Genomic DNA, 22,235 nt, shown 5'->3' on the forward strand with positions numbered 1-22,235 from the left:
GTCGATTGGAAAATTTTAGTTTGGCATCCCCCGCGTACAAAAAAAAGGTGGCTATGGGTTGGTAGGAGTTCTCGTGATTGCAAATATATATACTTTTAGCCGCAGGAGGCTTATAGTTTTTAAGTTATTTGTTGTTAAAGTTTGTAAATTGAACTAACCTCTCGGCGCTATTTCACACAATAAACACTATATTTATGTACACACTTCGGCAAAATAGTTGCATCAAAACCCCGCGCAATGAAATGTAAACATATTTTTTACATTTATGATGTGTTTTTAGTAAATTAAGTAAGTTTTTATAATTATCACGCACTTATATATGTATACGCACATTGTGAATACAGAACCGATGATTCAACCATGGTTGCACACCAAGAATGATAGAATACAGGATTGCGCCAATGAGAGAGGATTTTTGAGCGTAATTTTTGCGTGACGTCATCTTGGTGCAATTGCGAGAGAAATGCCAAAACATATATAAAAATATAATGAAAATTTTTAATTAAAAATCGCGCGATTTTTTATTAAAAATTTACGCTTGCGGCGCTTTATATTCTAAAAATCGATACTTCGATGAATAATGAACATTTTTAATAAAACATCGCTTTTTATTATAAAATCGATACTTCGATAAATTATGCAACTTTTTAATAAAAAATCGACCAATAAATAATTAAATTTTTTTATCAAATATCGCGCGATCATTATCTGCATTTTTTTATTGCTTCCGTTTTGTGTTTTTGAGGCATTTTTTCATATGTATGGCAGCACTGACATTTCACTTCAATTGGTGTACAAAGCAAAAGGTGAGGTTAAATTCGGTATTTTTTGCAACTTTAAATGCGAATTACTTTAAAACTATAAGCCTCCGGAGGGTGGGGTCTTCAGATTTAGAATCTGAAAAAGCTCCTCTATACTCCCTAAGTTTTTTTTTCAAAGCCTTAATCCGTTTTGGAAAATTTCCCCCCCCCCCCATCGATCCTAATATTATTATTTTTAATAAGAGCAATGTATGTACGTATTGTACACTTATACTCCCTAATTATACGCACTTATTTGTGTATTTTTTTAACGTATGGTAGCATACATTTTGTGTTACTGTCAGCCATTGTTATTTCTGCTTGTTTGTGAAATGTGCAAACGTTTGTGAAGACATTTATAAACGCGTTTCACTTAATTAATTAATTAAGAATTGTATATTAAAGTGGAAATCTCAGGCCGGGGTTTTAATGCAACTAAAGTTTATTGTGTAAAATAGCACCGAGAGGTTAGTTCAATTTACACACTTTAACAACAAATAACTTAAAAACTATAAGCCTGCTGCGGCTTAAAGTATATATATTTGCAATCAGGAGAACTCCCTCTACCGTTCCATAGCTACCTTAATGCGAAACTCCGGCGATGCCAAACTAAACTGCAGCCATTTAAAAATCCCACGGTTTCTGTTAGTTGGGTTAAATTCCACTTCAAACTGCTCAGTTGTTCCCCCCATTTTCAGACGGTTCCATAGGGCTCTGTGGGAGGTCCCGAAAGGAGGGCTGAGGTTTTTCGTAAAGTTGGGACGGTGGGCCAATAATTAAACATTTCCCCATAATTCTCTTGGCGTTCATTGTGGCATAAATTTTGCGTCTGGCGCTTTTATGCCAAAGTTATAAATGTCTGGCAAAGCTAGAAATTAAGAAACTTAAGAAAGATTAGAAACTTAAGTTTTATCTGGCATCAGCTTTAATGCGGATCTCCAGGGATGCCAAACTAAATTACAGCCAACGATTTTCCAAGCAATTGTAGAGGCGATTAGTTGATATAATCATTTTTGCATAATGGATGACCTCCATAGTATCCCCACCGAGTTTCATAAAAAAATTCGGTATACTTTGCGAGGAATAGCAATTGGTTCCGTAATGGAAATCTCAGCCAATGGATGTTACGTACCTTATCAACGCGCAACACCGAGGCTCCAAAGTCGGCAAGAACTTTGCCACAAAATGGTCCAGGTGCCAGTCCAACAAATTCAATAACTTTAACATCCTTGAGTGGCATTTTTGAAATAGGAATGTAAAAAAAACATCGATGAATTAGAGCTGTAGCAAACAGTGTGACCGTTTTGACCCAAGTGGATCAAAACAGATACATTTTTCGATTAATTTTGAAGAGATACTTTTTTTCAATTTTGATACTTTTCCAAATACAAATGAAAAAAATCTGTAAATTTTTTATTCATTACAAACATTTCGTGCACCTGTGCCAACGTGCATCAAAAAGTTCATTGTCGTTCTCTGAACGAACCTTTCATGTATCATGATGCAATAATACAAGGTGTATCGGTTGGCAACTTCACGATCTAATTCCGCCATATTGACTGCCTTAGCTGAAATAGTGTTACTTCTTTAACAATTCTTTGCCTAATAATATAGTTAAATTCTTATTTTTTTTTCTCTTTACACACATTTTGTTTCTTCAGAAAGGTATTATATCTTATTTTGTTTCATTTCGTTGCGAATATACTATAAAAAGGCTAATTTTGTTTAGAAGAAAATACGAAATCTTATATTTTTCCCCCAAATGGGGATTCATTTCTTCCCGTTATTCTTCTTATTCTACTGAGCTAAGGCAGTGTCAAATCGAGCTGTCACAACTGATACCTCCTTGTATTATTGCATCATGTTCACGTATTGTGATTCATGGTCCATGTCGAAAAACGTCAATGTGGCAACATCGTCTCGAAGGAGGGTGGCTACACAAAAATGCAACACTGTTTTGTGTATCAAGTGTCATCACTAGTTTTTTCTTTTAAAATCGAAAATTCATTAACGTACGATTGAAGTGAATCTTTACATACAAATAAAAACTAAGTTTTTTAAAGCGTTTCGCTTGCTTAATACATAGTACAAAATAGAAGTTTCATTTGTATTGAGCAGCAGTGCTCTTAAAATTAGTTATTTTCAACATTCTTTAAAAAACTTATCTGCTGCAAGTCTTGAAAGCAGCTTGCAGCTTTTCGTGGGAAAAGACGATCGCTGAATCGTGCAACATGAGCGAGGCTTCCGATGAGAAGGTAGACTGCCCCATATGCAAAAAGCCCGAGGAGGGTGATATGGTGCAATGCGATAGCTGCGACAATTGGTTCCACTTTGTATGCGCCAATGTTTCTCCTGGTATCGAATCCATCGACTGGGTGTGCAGTGAGTGTGCAACAAACAAAACAGTGGTCAATGCGCAAGAGGAAGGTGAAGCTATTGGTGCTACGAACGCAAGTATGAAGGCAGCAGGAAATGCAGGTAAATACGATGGTTCAAATCACAAGGACACGGAATCTGTTTTGCAAAGCGAGGTAAGGGAGTTGCAAAAGCAAGTACTCCAGCTACGTAAAGAAAATGATATTTTGCAAAGTCGCCAAAATAATTCGGGTGTACAAGCAACCAAGGTCACCACGTTGCCAACCACGAGCGTAGATGATAGATTCAATGCGCTAACCACGGGCACACAGGGTGACACAAACGCGCAGTACACAGGGTTAAGAGCGCAAAGCAATTTCTTTTTGCCAAGCACGAGCACACAGGTGCTGACTACGGGCATGAAGAACATTTCATGGCGAGGCAATCCAATGGAGCGAATTGCGGGCACAGGACCCCTTCCAAGACAGTTGAACACAAATGATCAGTACACAGATACTGCAAGGGGCATGCAGGGGCAACTAAACGCAGGTGCCTACATCGGCGCGAATTATAGTTTGAATAATGACTTCTTAAGGCAAGATCACGACGGTGGCGGTTATGGCGGCTCCATGGGTGGCGGTTATGGCGGCTCCATGTGCGGCGGTTATGGTACTGGAGAACGTCAGTCAAATTATAACTTGACAACTGTGCAAATTCAAGCAATACAAGATCTGCCAAAAGAGTTGCCACACTTCAGTGGCAAACCCGAAGAGTGGCCGATGTTTATTAGTAGCTATGAAAATTCAACTCGTATATGTGGCTTTACTAATGATGAAAATCTACTTCGATTACAGCGCGCTTTAAAAGGAAAAGCACTCGACTATGTACGAAGTCAACTGTTGATTCCAGCACTAGTACCTGATGTTATTTTAACGCTGCGTACAATTTTTGGTAGGCCTGATCATATAGTAAATAGTCTTTTAGAAAAAGTTCGCTCTTCCTCAGATGTAAACGCCAACAAGCTTGAAACGCTTATACCATTTTCAATTGAAGTGAAAAATTTGACAGCGACAATCGCTGCGGCCGGACTTACGTCACATTTGAATAATCCTATGCTTTTAAGAGACTTAATTCAAAAACTTCCAGCTCAAATGCGTTTAGACTGGGCAATGCATTCAAATGGTTATGTTAATATAAATTTATTAGTTTTCAGCCAATGGTTGTCTGTACGGGCAAATGCTGCCAGCACCGTTATAACAATACCCGTAGGTGGCGGCCAACAAGAAGAAAGGCGTAAAGTACATCGTGTTGGCTTCCATCAGGAAAATCGTGAAGCGCAAAATGAGCGCCGTCAGCAAGATTCGCGCAGATGCTCGGTGTGTACTGAAAACCATTTTATCGCAAATTGCAATAAATTCAAGGTAATGTCATACAATGACAAATGGAATATGGTTAACCGCATGAAGCTATGCCGGTCGTGCCTTAAGCCACACGATCCCAAGTTTTGTAACGAACGTCGAGAATGCGGTAATAACAATTGTGTAACAAAACATCATACTCTGTTGCACAAGCCGATGTCAAGCAACGATAGCACTCCACAAAACATTGTGGGGATACATGTACAAAAATCTTCGAATGTTTTGTATCGTATTTTGCCTATTACAATTCACTCGCGGAATGCTACTGTGGACATTTATGCACTTTTGGACGATGGATCAGGCCCTACAATCATAGAACATGATATAATCAAGAAGTTGCAACTGAAGGGTGAAGAATCCGAGCTTCGGTTGCGTTGGACTGATGGTTCTGTTCGTGTTGAGGAAAACTCCGCGCTAATCAATTTGCAAGTGTCAGCTCAAGCAAAAAATAAGATGTATACGTTGCGCGACGTACGCACAGTCAACAAGCTTGACTTGCCTCCGCAAACTTTGGTAATGCCAGAACTCTCGCAAAAATATAAACATCTCAGGGGGCTGCCAGTACAGTGATACAAGGATGTGGTACCCCAAATGATAATTGGCTTAAGCAACAAGCACGTAGCAATGCCCATGAAGTTCAGGGAGGGCAGGATCGATGAGCCAGCCGCAACGAAAACTCGTCTGGGATGGACAATCTACGTTGTTTTAAAATATAACGAACAGAACCTACGCGATGATTTGCAATTACACATATGTGAATGCGACGATGACTTAGCTATACAGAAGCTTCTAATTGAAAGCATGAAACATGAAAGCGCAGATATACAAAGCCAACCATGTGATTTAAAATACGAACATGATAAAAATCGACTTGCTAAATACGTCGAACGCACCGGCGACCATTTTACGACTAAGCTACTCTGGCGTTCAAGTAATATATCACTGCCAGACAATTACGAGATGGCGAAGCGTCGACTGGAGTGCTTTGAGAAGAAGCTCAACCAGGATTCTGACTTTAAAGAGAAGGTAATCGCGCACATACATGGCATGAAGGAAAAGCAGTACATTCGCAAGCGGAATGAATGTGAAGTCCATACGGATTATAAGCGTAAATGGTATTTACCTATATTTTCGGTTAGAAACCCCAACAAGCCAAAAAAGACAAGATTGGTTTAGGATGCTGCTGCGGTCTACAAAGGATTTTCTCTAAACGGATGCCTGGAGAAAGGACCTGATTTATTAAGACCGCTCACGAATATCCTTTACAATTTTCGCATCGGTAAGATCGGCATCTGTCCGGATATCTGTGAAATGTTTCACAGAGTCAGTGTAGACGAGGAGGATCAGCATGCACAAAGCTTCCTTTGGCGTCTACGTCCTGAAAATTATGTCATTCGGAGCCAGCTGCTCACCATCAATCGCACAGTACGTCAGAGTTAAAAACGCGGAAGAATCTTTACAGGAGTTTCCAAGGGCTGCCAAGTCAATAATTGAACGGCATTACGTGGATGACATGTTGGACAGCGCTGATAGTCCACAAGAAGCCATCCAGCTGGCCAGAGATGTAAAGGAGGTGCATAAACGCGGTAACTTTCACATCAGAGGTTGGGTCTCAAACTGCGCCAAGGTAGTTTACGCTCTCGGCGAGACTGAACCTATGAACGATTTCTGTAAAGCCGGGAAAACAATCGACCAAGTGGTAGAACCAGAAAAGGTGCTCGGGTTGTGGTGGCAAACGAGCAACGACGTGTTCACATTTAACACGAAGTTTACCAAGGCAAACAACGAAATCTTATGAGCCGAAAGGCTACCGACTAAGAGGGAACTACTCCGACTGCTGATGTCAATATATGACCCACAAGGATTTCTGTCGTTTTATACGATTCGCATAAGAATATTGTTGCAAGACATATGGAGAAGTGGTATTAATTGGGATGACACAATTCCTGAAGAATTTGCATGCAGATGGAAACAATGGCTCTCAATATTTAAGCATGTCTGCGAGGTGAAAATTCCGAGATGTTACTTTGGCAACTTTAAAAACGATGATTGTAAAGTCGAACTACATGTTTTCGTGGACGCAAGCGAGTCTGCAAGCGCAGCTGTGGCCTATTTCAGGATTTTGAACGATCACGGAATTCATGTGGCTCTAGTCAGCTCGAAGACTAAGGTTGCGCCTTTGCGCCCAATATCAATACCGTGAATGGAATTGACCGCAGCGGTTCTAGGATCACGCCTAGCAAATGCGATTGTTCAAGGGCATGACTTCGAAATTCACGATACACATTTTTACACAGATTCCAAAACAATACTGACTTGGCTGCGTTCCGATCCACGTAAATACAAACAATTCGTAATGTTCAGGGTAGCTGAAATACAAGAAAATAGCGACATATCAAAATGGCATTTCGTGACCACCAAACAAAACGCAGCGGATGCAGCAACCAAATGGAAAAATACAAATGAATTTGCTCCACCTAATCCATGGTTTACCGGCCCGGATTTTTTACGGCTACCACAGGAAAGGTGGCCAAAGTATGAGTCTGTTACGTGCAAGATTAATTCTGCGAAGGAAGAAGAGAATCTATGGTTACAATGTGCCGTTCAATTCAACGTTAAGCCTATCATTGATGTTAACAAATTTTCCAAATGGGAACGTTTGGAGAGATGTGTAGCCTACGTAAGACGTTTTATCGAAAACTGCAGGAGTAAACGGCGTCTACAAGTTAATACGTCGTCCAAGCCAGCCAACCTGACCGGCGACGAGCTTCTCTGGAGCCGCCGTTTCCTCTACCGCCTTGCTCAAGCCGATGCGTACCACCACGATATCATTAATCTGAAAAAAGACCCTAGATGCACATTGCCGAAGTCTAGTTCGCTAAGAAAGCTATCACCATTTCTCGACGATGACGAAATAGTTCGTATGCGCAGCCGCTTGGAAAGGGCTCCCATAGAAGATTCGGCAAAAACCCAGTCATTCTGCCAAAAACTCACAAGATCACACAGCTTATAATTGATTGGTACCACCGAAAATACCAGCATGTCCACCATGACACGGTCCTCAATTAAATATTTTAGCGATTTTACATCCCGAGCTTACGTCGAACTCTGCGATCTGTACGTCTAAACTGTATGTCCTGCAAGTTGCGCAACGCAAACCCGCATCCGCCTGAAATGGGACCACTACCTAAAGGACGCTTGGCGCCATATACGAGACCATTTTCTTACGTGGGTATTGATTTCTTCGGCCCGTTCTTCGTGACAATTGGAAGGCGTACAGAAAAAAGATACGGCGTGTTATTTACCTGTATGACCTGCCGCGCCATCCACATCGAAGTGGCACACTCACTCAGCATGAACTCCTGTGTAATGGCGATACGAAATTTCATTTCCAGAAGAGGTCAACCCATAGAAATATTCAGCGACAATGGTACTAACCTGGTTGCAGCTGAGAAGGAGTTACGTAAAGCCTACGAAGAATTGGATTTCGATGCTCTACAGGAGAAACTAACAACCGCGGAATGCAAATGGACTTTTATTCCACCAGCAAGTCCTCACATGAGCGGCGCCTGGGAGCGATTGATACGCTCAGTAAAGAACGTAATGTACCACATCGTTACTCCGGACACCAAGCTAACAGACGAGAAACTACATAATCTGCTTTTAGAAGTGGAAAGTATTTATTTATTTATTTATTTTATTTATTTATTTATTTATTTATTTAATTTAATTTAATGGTAATTAGTACATTAAGATATAATCTTTTCTTGCACAACGATGTAAATATAAGCAATTAAATACCTTAACAATAAAAAATACACAGATAAAATATTTAATAATTTAAAGCATTAAGTAATTATAAAACATTAAGAAGTTATAAGAAAAAAAGAAAGATAAACATGAATAAACATAATTTAGATTGCGAGAGTCGATAACCATGTTTTCAAGAAATTTTAATTAGAGAAATACTGAAGTATAAGTTTCTTGAAGCTGCCTCTAGACAATAACCTCCTTATTGTCAACGGTCGTCCGCTTACTTACTTATCGTTGGACGCAGCCGACCAAGAAGCTTTAACGCCCAATCATTTTTTGCTGGGTAGCTCCTCTGGCAGCAAACCACCAAGCAAATTCTGCTCAACAGACAAATATGTTAAAGGTTCCTGGCGCCACTCACAGTACCTAGCTGACATGTTTTGGAAACGATGGGTAGCCGAAGTGCTTCCAACTCTAACCAGAAGGTCAAAATGGTTCGACCATACGCAACCAATCGAAAAGGATGACGTGGTAATCATCATAGACCCTAATCTTCCTCGACACGTCTGGCCAAAGGGTATTGTAACCAACGTATATACCTCCAAAGAGGGCCAAGTAAGAAGCGCTACTGTTCGCACATCGGCCGGCGAGTACCACCGTCCAGCCGCAAAGATAGCACTGCTAGACATCAGACGAAATAGCACCGACACTGTTGCCTAGATGAAGGTATTTTCTCCCATGGATCGCAATACCGGAGGGGAGAATGTGGCAACATCGTCTCGAAGGAGGGTGGCTACACAAAAATGCAACACTGTTTTGTGTATCAAGTGTCATCGCTAGTTTTTTCTTTTAAAATCGAAAATTCATTAACGTGCGATTGAAGTGAATCTTTACATACAAATAAAAACTAAGTATTTTAAAGCGTTTCGCTTGCTTAATACATAGTACAAAATAGAAGTTTCATTTGTATTGAGCAGCAGTGCTCTTAAAATTAGTTATTTTCAACAGTCAAAATGTACTTGCTTGGTACTCGGTAATTCGGTGCTCGGTAAGGCCCTGTTTCCTCAGGAAAACAACAATGTCGTGATAACCATGTCACCAAATATATTTTCAATTGATACCGCCTTATTGCTTGACATCTATTGCAGGCAATTTGATAGTTTGACAGCCATATTTTCACTTGGTAGAAAGCGTGCTGGTGGTTATATCGATGAAATATTAATATTAAATCAAAATAAGAATCTGTTCCCTATTGGATTGTTTATGACAACGTTTTAGGAAGTTATTCAGTAAGTTTGTTTAAGATTTAAACGTTTTTTAACACCGAAATTGAAAGAATGTTGTCTGGCGGCGTCATGCGGCATATGCCTATACATATCAAGACATCAAAGTGCCCACACACAACAGTTGGTAGGCAATAAAAATTGCAAGGTGTAACTGCAACTGAAATTACGCAAATCGCATTCGGGAAATAATTTCAACTTGCTCGTGCAACAAATATTTCATTGTTTTGGAAAATGGTTTTTCATAAAAATTATTGGTTTTATACCGTATTTATGCTTTGATACTTAAATGAAAAAAGTGATACATATTGATACATTTTACGGTCACACTGGCTTTGTTTCTTTTCTTTTCTAGCAGATAATTATCAGGAAGAAGAAGAATGAGGAAATTGAAAGAATTACGCTCACAGAGAGCGAAATAACGAAAAAGTAAAGTAACGCAAAACTAGCGCGAATTTTCGTTTATCCATTTTGACAGCTGCTAGTTTCTGCTAGTAAAAATTTTACTAGCAGAAATTAGCAGGAGAGCCAAAAAAAGAAAGAGCGTATGATCGAGAGAGAGCTGCTAGTTTCTGCTAGTTTTTTGGGTTAAGTAACGCTTTCCAGCAGAAATTAGTGATAAGTTGTGATAATTATCAGTTGAGAAACAAAGCTACACGTATGTATTCGTTACTGAGTAACGGGTACAGCCCCTGACTCGAAGTACCGAATCGTTACTCACATATCGTTACTCGTATGTTCCGTATATTAAGGTGACCAGAATTTTTTAGCATTGCAGGAGGACTAATTCTCCATATTAAAACCACAAAAAAATTGTTTTATATTTATTGTAACACCAAAAAAATATTGGAGAAATTCATAGTTCTCAAGTTGATATCCAACATCATTCTCCGACTCATCTCGCAGAGACGTAAAAAGTGATACAGAAAGTACACAAGATCTAGCAAGATGAAGCAAAATGATGTTTTTAATTTCGGCGCCATGTTATTTTTTTTGAAAAGTAAACAAAGAATATGAAGACGTAGCATAAAGAAGATGGATGCAATTTATAGCACATATTTGTGCTAACTAATTTATTATTTTTGTATGTGTTTTTGCAACCAATCACCGCGCACTTCATTTTAATTACATTTGCACAAAAAATTTATTGAAAATCGCTTAAAAAACACTGAAATAAACCACCGACAAAATACAAATAAAGAAATAAGCAAAACAGAAATAGCAAACTTCAAAATTACGAACGTCACACTCTTTTTTCTAAATTGCTATTACAAATGGCTGCTTCTCAACCGGTCAAATCTGTTCTAATTTGTTCATGCAAATGTTTAATTATCAAGTGAAAAACGAAAGCTATATAAAGAGGAAAATTACCAACACAAAGTAAATAATTTTCAAAGCATCCTCAAATAATCTTGAAAGAAAATACAACGCGAGGTGAATCAAGTGGCAAAATTACTGCCGGACTGTATACTGTGAAGTGAATTATTGTAATACGATATTTTCTGACTATATAATACAAAAGGAGTAATAAAAAAAATCAATATTTAAATTCATCTATGTATGTCGTTTCAATCAAAAAGTGTTATGGGTTACTGTTCGCCGCACAAAATATAAATACTTTATTCTTCGGCATATAGCGCACCCGCTAGCATGTCAGAAATTTCACCATCACATATTTTCTAGAGTGTGCGGCAACGCTAAAACTGCATGGAAGGTCTGCCATGAACGAAAGACACAAGATCACGTAAGAACGCGACGTTGTATTTGTAAATGGTTTTGAGAAAAAATTTTCCGAAAGCGGGTTCGTCAGCTGAGCGTTTGTTTACATCACAAGCACCACTATTTTACACTTTTATTCAAGCAAAGAAAAGTTAATTCAACATGACAACACAATTTCAAAGCATTTTGTTGCATCATTTTACCTAAATTGTGCGTTTAAAGTGGCTGACAATAATTTTAGCTAATTTTGGTTTTCGTTGTTTTCTTTGATTTGTTTACTTTTCGCTCGTTTTCCAGTAAAACAAGATGGCGTAGAACCCGCTAAAAAATCAACTTTTTTCACTCTCTTGTTCTTACGTGATCTTGTGTCTTTCGTTCATGAAGGTCTGCCATTTTGCGATAGCTGTGTTCCTTGCGGACAGTGTCGCTGATTGTCACTAGTTCCAGCAGGTCCGTTCGTCTACTTTTTTTTTGGTTAATAAACACTTTCCCGCGGACAGCTAGGTTTTTCTTAGTACTAAAGGCTGGTTTTCATTAGGTCAGAATCACTGACGCCAAAAACACTGCCTTCATCTGACAGCTGTTCATGTGATGTTAAATGCGTTTTCATTACCGCAGTGCATCTCAAAGACTGTCGTCAACTTTCAGTGTCAGATGATTGACATTCCGTTTTCATTACTAACGTCAAATGTGAGGTTAATTTTTACAAAAAGTGTAGAATACCGACCTGTTAGCTGTAGAAAAACCAGGGGTGTAAGAAAACAAAAAAAAATAAAACATTTTAATCTTTTTTAATAAATTACCTTTTGAAAAAAAAATTGCATAATTAATGCTACAGAAATTTATATTATTTAGAAAGTACAAGTTATAACCTTATATAGAAAGGTTTGTTATAGTGAAAAATTTAACGAAAGTAGTGGTAAAACTCGAAATTGTATATATATATTTTTTTTTAATAGCGTTTACCAAAAATTTGTTTTCAAAATGGTTATAGTAAATACGTTGCAAAAAAAAAGCTATTCGAATTATATTTGAATTGGCATCAATACTTTTCTAATCGGTCAAGTAGCTTCCGAGATATTAAATATTGAAAATTATGGAAGTTGAAGTTTAACCGGTTATATTGGGTTTTGCTTGTCCAGATAATTTGTGCACGGCAACCACGGATTTTTTTTCCATTCCAAATTCCATTTGGAAGAGTAACGGAACTCGTCCAAATGACGCAGTGCCCGTTATTCTTCCAAATGGAACATACCCGCAGTGCAAAGATATAAAAACTCGCTGGCAACTCCGCAGTCAACCATTTTGCATTCTATCATTGACGGCGAGTAAGGAAAATAGAAAAACGCATGTTACTACGCGCGATTATAACTTTTGAAACTGAACCTGTAGTGCATACAAAAACTCAATTAAACAATTAAGAAAGTGAAAAAATAGAAATCGTGCGGCAAATTGTGAAAAAAAAATCGTGCGCCAAATTGGAAAAAATAAAATAAAATAAAACAACTTACTAAAACAGAACTAAAGAAAAATCAAAACGCGAGTGCCACGCCTACTGTGCGAATATATGGAACAGCGAGCGTTGCAAAGGTTCCATATTTCCTCAATTCAGCCTGGGCTCGCTAGTACGAAAACCACAATACCAAGGCGGCTTGTTATCCTGCAGCTTAGATTACCACCTAACTAACAGCCGTACCTAAATTAGCGCGTTGAGCGTTTCGCTTGTATCTTTATCTCTCTCTGACGCATTAAATTTATATACGCTAGAAGAAGAGAGGCCGACAGGCTTAACGCTTGACGCGCTTATTTAGGTATGGCTCTAAGTTTAGTGCCTCAATGCTTTAAAAAAAAAAAAAATACATGTATATATATATATCACACGTTTAATAATATGTATACTAGGGCTGTGCAATTAATTGATCGTTCAGGATTTTGATTAACCATGAAGTGGGTAACTCAATTGGTCGATTAACTGGAAATTATGATTACTCAAAAATTCAGTTGCTCGAGTGACCAGGGTTTTTATTAACCAAAAACGAAGATGTTTGTGTGATTTGCTTTATGATTGGTCAACATTGTGAGTAAAATGAGTAATCAACATTTCAAAGTACTGTTTACATATAAAGTAGTAGAAGTCCCTTGATACTTTGAAAGCAATGTTTGTTTTCAGAAATTAAAATCAAATATTTTTTTTTTAAATACAAACACATTGTAAAAAGGAAATAAGCATTTTCCAAAGCAAACTCTTTTAAAGAGCAAAAATAAATTTTTTTTTGTGAGTGATCATATTTTGAGTAACTCGATTAATGACCATTTGGGTGTTCAAGGTCTTGATTGCTCGAGTAATTGATTAACCGAACAACTAATTAATTAACTAGCTCGAGTAGTCGAATGGTCGCACAGCCATAATGTACACATATCGCACACTTAATAATATGTATATGTATAGCACGTTTTACAACATATAGATATATCGCCTGTTTAAATTATGACCCTAATCCTAACTACTAATGTCTCTAGACTGCCTAAGCGGCCACCGCAACACTAGACACCGACCGCCCGAGCGGCATCGGCAAACCACCAGATTACGGGTGGCCGCAACGTCAGCGTAACCACCGCAGGCGGCAGCATCCGACGCCACCAAAGAACCAGCAACAACAAGAGTACATCGACAACAACGGTTGCGCGAAGCAACACCGCTCCAAAGCGGCAAAAGCGCGCAACACCAACAACAACAGCGCGCAACACCAGCAGTAGTAACAACCAGTGCGGCTACTACTGCGCGAGCAACACCAACAGCAAGGCGCGCAACACAAACAGCAAAGAGCGAAACACAAACAACAGCAGCGCGCAACCCCAGCAGTAGTAACAAACAGTGCGGCTACTACTGCGCGCGCAACACCAACAGCAAAGAGCGAATCACAAGCGCGCAACACCAACAACAACGCGCGCAACACCATCAACAACAGCGCTCAACACTAGCAACAACCGCGCGCGCAACACCAGCAACAACCCCGTGCGCAACACCAACAACAACAACAACCAGCGCGCTGGTTACAAAAAAAATAAAATAAAACAAAAAAAAAAAGCAAAAGGGGAGAAAATAGAAACCTAAAAGAGAATAATACTAAAAGAACCTAAAACGGGGCAAAATATATTTATATAAAAAAAAAGGGAACTGACTTAGACTTGCTTAGTTTACTTACCGGACTTACTTAATTTAACCTTTGGCTTATATACTTACCTATACTTACTTATATAAATTTAACTCAGCTTAAATACCCTACATATACTTAACTTAATTATAATGAATTAAAATTAAATATATCGAAGACAACTTACCTACAATTACTTAATACTTACCATACCACACAACCATTTACTAAGTTTAGACGATAGGGATTTAGATGTTAGGAAATAGATTTAAGATTTAGGATTAATTTAGCCGTAAGAAAATGAATTTGTCTGAATAAATTTTTATTAAAATGGGAATGTTGACCTTTTTCCTGGGTTAGGGAGGCACATTAGGTTTTTATTATGGGGCTACCGACATTAGGGTGCGACGGTAGCCATGGATGAGGGTGGGCCAGCACCGGGCGTCACAACTCCACCAGTGGCGCCCTTATATTCGGCTTTGTTTTATTTTTGGTTCATTTTCGTTTTTTTTACATTTTCTTTTCGTAGTTTTGGATTTTTAGTTTATTTTAAATTTTAAATGTAACGTTCTTTTTCAGCTTTTTTTTGTTGAAATTTTTGAATTGTGTCCGTCCGATACCTCCGGCCATGCCGGAAACGAAGATGTTTGACAGGCATGACTTTTCTCTGCTATGGCGCAGGGAACAGCGGTGAAGGCAAGAACCCAGCCCAGCCGACATGACTAGCCATAGTGCACCCTATTGTGTCATGCCGCCTGCATTCACTGCTGCTCCCAAGGTATGCGTACCATAACAAAAGGTATAAGGTATTTTACTATTTCAATTTCAGTATTTCAATGATATGTTTGAGACCAATTGGCGAATTACATTGCAGTTCAAGTTGAGAACTAGCATTTTCTCAACTTGAGAAACGGTCATTTTTTCATACAAAGATAAATGCCCTTTTTGTTGAGAACGCTATGATCCTCCACTTGAGGTACTGTTGAGAAACAACGTTGGAGATTTGAGAAATACCTTAGTTCTTAACTTAACCTCAAGTTGAGCTCAAACCTAAATGTTTGTTGGGAAGAAACAAAAACAATTAAAATTTGCTCTAAATACAAGCAAAAAAAGTTAAAAGTAAACTGCGTTGTATAATTATAAGACCGAAACATATTTCCGTTGATTTTTGGCATTTTTTTTGTTGACAGTGTTGGTAATTTTCTTCCATATATAAAAATGTCGAACATACTTTGTATGGAAGAAAATGATTGACACCGTAAAAAAGGCCAAAAATCAACGATATTTTGTAGACATATGAAACTCGCACTTTATTATACTAAAATTGCATGGGCTATAAAATTGCATACGCAAAACTTTTCCCAACATTCTTTAAAAAGATGTGTAAAATTTTGGCGAAAATTCGCTGAATTTTTATATTTTCACAAAGTTTGAAATGCGAATTTGTATGGTGTTTGTTATAGAATGAACTTTATTTTTATAAGAAAATACTTAAAAAATAAATAGCTGTTTTGTATTCGATTAAACAGGCCTGCGAAATCTAATTTTTCCCCGTTTCAATAATTACGTTATTTTTTTAATACCTAGGTTAGGGCTGCCAGACGTCCTGGTTTTACAGGATTAGTCCTGATTTAGACAAATTGTCCTGGAGTCCTGGCCCACACTTAAATTGTCCTGATCTTTTAATGAAGGTCAATGCAGACACTCCTCTAATTTTTAGCAGATTTTTGTCATGAAAAAAGATTTAGCCTTCTGTCATTAGTATTCGAAAACTGATAACAAAACGTTTTTTCTAACATGTTTAATATCTTCTTTCTATTTTGTTTATTTGGTTAAAATATATTTTCTTTTCAGACGAATGCCGAAAAAGTGCAAGTTCCCGATCAGGTACACGACTGAGAAGTCATACATAAATACTAAACAGTAGATAATATTAGGAGCTAAAATCTTATCCGAATCTTATCTTCTTACTTTATAAAAATCATCTTACTTTATAAAAATCATACTTCTTTAAGGAATTTATTTAAGGTTCATATCAAATAGTTTTATCTAGGCCCAATTTCAGATGGCCTACTTAAGTAGAGATCGTTGATTAACTTCCACTATTCATTTTCAGATCATACATTTAATCTGCACTTAAATGCCCAATATTGGCTATTTAAATATGAGATATGCAACCGTGTTTGTACCAAACAACCAAGATTGATCGGTAGGTTGTTTAATCAATCCCACCAAAAAAACAATCTGCTGTTCAGCACTAGATGTAAACAAACAAGCAAATGCAACAACAATTTCAAGGAACATGCACCAGTGCTGCCAATTGTTTGACATATTTAAACAAAGGTGATCTGAAACCCAACGAAAGTTAAATGGCATTTAAACAACAATCCACAATTAAACTTAAATGCCATTTAAATATTCATTTGAAATTGGCCCTTAGACTTAGATAAATAGATAGATAAATTATAAGGTATGCACTGCGACCTAATGATCTATTGTGCCCTCAAATCTTCACAATACTTCCTCCAAGCCAAGATCCCTCAGGAAGTTCCAAAGCTTCTTCGGGGATAAGGAGTGAATGTGCTCTAACTGTGGCCACATAGAGCCTAAACTCCTCTCACGTCTTCTGCTGACTGCGTCACACTCGATGAGGATGTGGAGTGGTGTTTCACTGGATACGTCGCAGAACGTCCAAAGGTCATTCGATCGTATCCCGAGCTTATACATATGCCCTCCCAGTCTGAGCTCTTGAATCTCCTTTTGTTATACCCTCCTAGCAGGCTTTTTGCCTGTCGCATACCTACCGAACTCTGCCAGTTCGAGTCCCTCATTCTGTCCCTCACCTCCCTGAGCTTTTCCTTAATAGTGCTGGGACCCACTCCCAGGAAGGGCTTTGATTTTGTTGTGCCTACCAAGGGAGTTGAGCCTCTCTATGCACTCAAGAACTAGAGATGATTTAGTTTCAAAGGATAAAAGAGCTTTGAGTGCCGCCTGACTGTCACTAAGAATTATAATTCTCTCATTACGGTATCCTCTATTTATGATGGTCTCCGCACATAGGTAGATGGCGTAGACTTCCGCTTGAAATATGCTCGTATATTTTCCCATCGGGATTGAGATCCTGGACCTAGGTCCGGAGATTCCAGCCCCTATTCCTTCCGGGGTCTTCGAGCCGTCAGTGTACCACTGCAGTGTACTATCCTGAAGGCGTCTCTCAAAGAAGGAGGCATTCCAGGTTGCCTTACTGCTTAACTAAATTTTAAACCTCTTTTCAAAAACTATAGTTCTACAGATGTCATCCCTCGGAAGCAGGGCTAGCGGGAGCGAGGACCCTAGCTTCGCCATGTTCCTAGAGGAAATTACCTTACATCTTCCATATCCCTCTCTAGAGAAATTGAGTAGAGTTCTTTTGGCGACCTGTTCTAAGGACCACTTCCAGCGCTGTCGGACATGTGCGCACCGCTCCCGTTATGCATACACATGCCCGGCGTTGTAGCTTAGTGAGCGATTGTCTCACAGTAGCCAGAGTGATTCTTGAAACCCAAGCCACTGCCCCATATGTCACTATAGGCTTTACTATCATGGTGTAAAGCCATCTTAGGATCCTGGGGCTACTGGGCTGGGGTGGATTTTCCCGACAGACGCTTACAAACCATTAATGCTTTCGTGGCCTTGGATGTGGTCTCATCCACATGTTTCTTCCATAGAAGTTTGGTGTCCAGGATTAGTCCTTGGTACTTCACTTCGCTGGCGATATTGGCCACGACCCCATCCAAGGTAATGTTCGTCATGCCCGGTAGGGCCCTTTTCCTAGTGAATGGAACGATGACGGTTTTAGCTGGGTTTATACTCAGCTCTAACTTGGCACACCATTCCTTTGTTAATCTTAAGCCTCTTTGAACGATGTCGCAGAGAGTGCTCTCAAACTTCCCTCTGGTTATGATCACTATATCGTCCGCATAGCCTTGACAGCGGATACCATTGTCAGAGAGAAGCTGGAGGAGTTCATCCACTACTAGGCTCCATAGAAGGGGGGACAGCACATGAGGACAGCCCTTTTTTGTTTGTATTTGTACCGCGCTGTCCCCTACATCGGTTTCAGCAATTTTAATGTGCTGCAGTTTATCCCACCCAGTTGCAGATCACCGGCTGCAAATTTCTTCTCTCTAGTGCCCTGCGCACCCCCGAGTGAGACGTATTATCAAACGCTCCCTCTATGTCCAGGAAAGCACATAGCACTATTTCTCCACATTCAAAGTCCTCCCGAATCTCCGTTGTCAGTTGGTACAGGGCTATGTCCGTGGACCTACCAACTCTGTATGCGTGCTGACAAGGGTGTAGGGGTGTTACCTTGCTATTCTGATATAATCGTCCACTATCTTCTCCATTGCCTTCAAAACAAAGGAGGTTATTGGTCTGAATGACTTCGCTAGCGAATAATCTCTTTTGTCCACTTTCGGGATAAAGATTACTCGCGCTCTTCGCCACAGCTGTGGAGTGTAGGCCTCCGCAAGGCACCAGGTGCAGTCTTAGGTTCTCTCCACCTTGCTGCAGCATGACTAGCCGGACGCCATCCACCCCCGGAGCTTTAAATCGCTCAAACGAGCCCAGCGCCCATCCGACTGAATTCTGAATATACTTCTGGCCAGTTTCCAATCAGATGGTCGCGGCCTGGTCCGCTCAATTTCTGGCTCCAGATCAATGGGAGTGGCCTCCGGGAAGTATGCCTCAAGCAGAGTGGTAGCTCTCTCTTCCAAGCTTCTAGTGTAGGTGCAGTCACTGCATTTAAGCGCAAGTTCCGTTTTCACCGTTCCTATAACTAGAACCTCGTGTAGCTTCGAAGATGCTGGGGTACTCGAAATACCTTCACAGAAGGTTCTGAAACTGGTTCTCTTCGCCTTCCTAATTTCCTTGCTGTAGATCGTTAGTTTAGCTGCATACTCATCCCAGCCTCCCGTACGCTTGGCCTTGTTGAAGAGTTTACGTACTTCTTTCCGGAGTGCTGAGAGCTCCCTTGACCACCACGCGGTTTTAGTCGCCACGTTTGGTTTGGTCTCGGGGCAGCTGTAGTTAAAGGCGTCGGTCATTATGTCCGAAATACAGCCCTCTCTTCTATGTTCCCTCTCTAAACCCGGTAGGTTTAAAGCTAAAAGCTCTCTATATTTGTCCCAGTTGGATTTTCTGGGGTTCCTCATCGGTGCGTAAGCCTTGACCTCCGCTCCCAGCACGAATTGGATGATTCTATGGTCAGATATGGAAGGCTCCGTGGACACCCTCCATTTTCTGACCAGATCGTTACCCATATTGTTGCTGAGGGTCAGGTCAAGGACCTCCTGCCTTACTCTAGTGTTGAATGTCGGGCTATGTCCCACATTATTTATGCTCAGAACTTCACTCACTATATACTCTAGTAACGACTCACCCCTTCTGTTAATGTCGGAAATTCCCCAATCTACGTGGTGAGCATTCGCATCAGCGCCGAGGATTAGTGAAAGTCGGGCCTTTCTGCAGTGCAGTTGTACCTCTACAGGGGGTATGTTGTCGGTATCCCTCGGAAAATAAGCGGCAGCGAAGACTAGGTCCTTGGGTCTTCCGTCCACCCGAAGCGTCACCTGCAATGCTACTAGATCTTGCGTTAGGAACTCTGTAATGCAAAAATAATCAATATTGTTTTTAAGCACTACGCATGCTCTGGGCCTCTAAGCGGAGAGGTCCCATATTACCTTATTACTTGCTCCTTTGAGGCCCCTTATCTGGCCTCTGTAAGTCCACGGCTCCTGAATTAGTAATATGCCCAGATCGTCCGTCGAAAACCTGCTTGCAATTACAGCCGAGGCTGCAATCGCATGATGCAGATTGATCTGGGGTACTTTCAAGGGCGGTGGATACCTCATCATTGCTCGTCGAAGTCCGAGAGCCGTAAATCGCCCTCACTTCTCCCGTCGAGCTCAAGCCTTCTCATGTCTAGACCCTCCAGCAGTTCCTGTGTAGAAGGGACTTGCACCTGCGTGAGAGCCGCCGAGTTCTACTCACCGGTACCTACCGGACTCGAAGGTTGGGTTTGAGGTGTGGGCTGATGGGCCGACGCGCTATCTGCTTCTGTTGGAGCAGGGGGATTTCCATCCAGCTCAGTCTCCTCTTCGCCCCCTCCTTCTCGTCCGCTGCCTTCAGACGCCGGGGCCGCATTGTGACAAAGCTGAATCTGTAGTTCAGCTTATATCCGGCCCTTCTGAATCTTCGTCGATGCCTACATTAAGTCGTAGACCGTTGTCCTCTATGGCGTTCGAAATGACACGCCACGCAGGGGTGTTAAGCCCTGCGTATTGCGCCCTCAGCAGCCCAAACGCATAACCTGACGATTTGTAAGCACTTCTCGGCAGGAAGATGGACATATTGTGCATCGGTGGGATGTCATCGCCACGTTTGACACACAATACAGCCCCCTTCCAGCCTTCTAACTTCGGTGCACCCTTCTCTAGCCATTTTGACGTACCCTCGTCTTTACAATCCACTAGCAATGTGCAGGGGCGGAAGTATACGCCGCAGAAAGCCAGCCCTTAAAAACCTTGTCCATTATGGCGTCCTGTAGGGTATCAACTGCTCCGCACTCAGCGCCTCCGCGGGGTAGTCTGTAGGCAGTACCGCCACCCTGATGCCAGTAAGAGCATCCGAGTAGCTTGGCGTCTGCCCTCCCCCACCCCGCGAGGACGTTGGTTCCCAGTGCCTACCCCCGGGTCCCGATGTCTGGGGTGTTAAATGCCCGCTCTTCCGCTTTGCAGCGGGTGCGGTCTCGCCGGACCCCCTCTCCTTCCTAACTTCGTCGCTCTTCTTATCATCTCTGCGATCACGCCCGCTCTTCCGTTTTGCAGCGGGTGCGGTCTCGCCGCTATGCCTGTTTTGCTGGTGTTCCTTATCACGCTTATCAGCGAGAGCGTCAGTTTCTCGCTGTTATGCCCGCCCGTCCGCCTATTGGCGGGTACCGTCTGTTTGCGAGAGTACTCTTGCCTTTTATGCTGATGCCCGCGCTTCCGCTCATCCGCGGGTGCGGTCGATTTGTTCTCCCCCGAGGACGGTTTGGCAAGGGCCAGTTCCCTAGCCACCTCGGGTGTCTTACCTTCCTCCAGGTACCTTACATACCATCTCGAGGCTGACCCACTGAAACCTCTTTTGCTGCTCGGTGGTCTCATGCCCACCTGTTGGTCTTCTTGCCTTCTCGTGATAGATGCCTGAGCTGGTGCAGGATTCCTCATCATCTTTTGCATGCTCTATAAATAGAGCTGCCTCAGCGTCGGAGAGACTATTTAGGAACTTCTTCCTCCGAACCTCTTGCGTGCTGCATTTAGGCCCTTAAGCCTAAGTTACTCCTCGAGGCTGTCCGGTGTCAAGAAGGCGCCGTTATAATACAGCCGGTTTTCCCTCCTGGCTGCAAACCGTCCAATGGGCACGGTGTCGCATTAAATCCTGGATTAGGAGGTGGCAGTTCTTGGTCACCGTCCGCCAGCGGCCCTAAGCTGAGTCAGGGTAGAGCGGATACTACGAGAGTATTTGCGTTACCTTAATCCAGGGAAGGACCGATTGACGATTTGGCTAGCCCTAGCGGGATACTTGCAATGCTTATTGAATCTTATATGTAATAAATAATATAAACATATACTTAAGTATATTAGCGTAAATTGTAAATAGGAAACACCTTTCTGGGAAGCATGCAGGGAAGCACATGTCGTTGTTGGGTAAGTATTTTAGAATGGCTTC

At 41.0% G+C, this 22,235-nt stretch overlaps 1 protein-coding gene across 1 annotated transcript in view; it reads right to left on the reverse strand.

The window, feature by feature from the left end:
* Positions 1-2,089, reverse strand: part of LOC118735072 (alpha-methylacyl-CoA racemase) — a 43,637-nt gene extending 41,548 nt beyond the window's left edge. Inside the window, exon 1 of the mRNA XM_036464675.1 lies at positions 1,933-2,089. Coding sequence (XP_036320568.1) covers positions 1,933-2,040 — 108 coding nt within the window. The 5' untranslated portion in view covers positions 2,041-2,089. The remainder of the gene's footprint in view (positions 1-1,932) is intronic.
* Positions 2,090-22,235: the final 20,146 nt, after the last annotated feature.

This window comes from Rhagoletis pomonella, unplaced genomic scaffold, assembly GCF_013731165.1.
Source record: "Rhagoletis pomonella isolate Grant_MI unplaced genomic scaffold, Rhpom_1.0 Rhpom_scaffold_00003, whole genome shotgun sequence".
NCBI lineage: Eukaryota > Metazoa > Arthropoda > Insecta > Diptera > Tephritidae > Rhagoletis > Rhagoletis pomonella.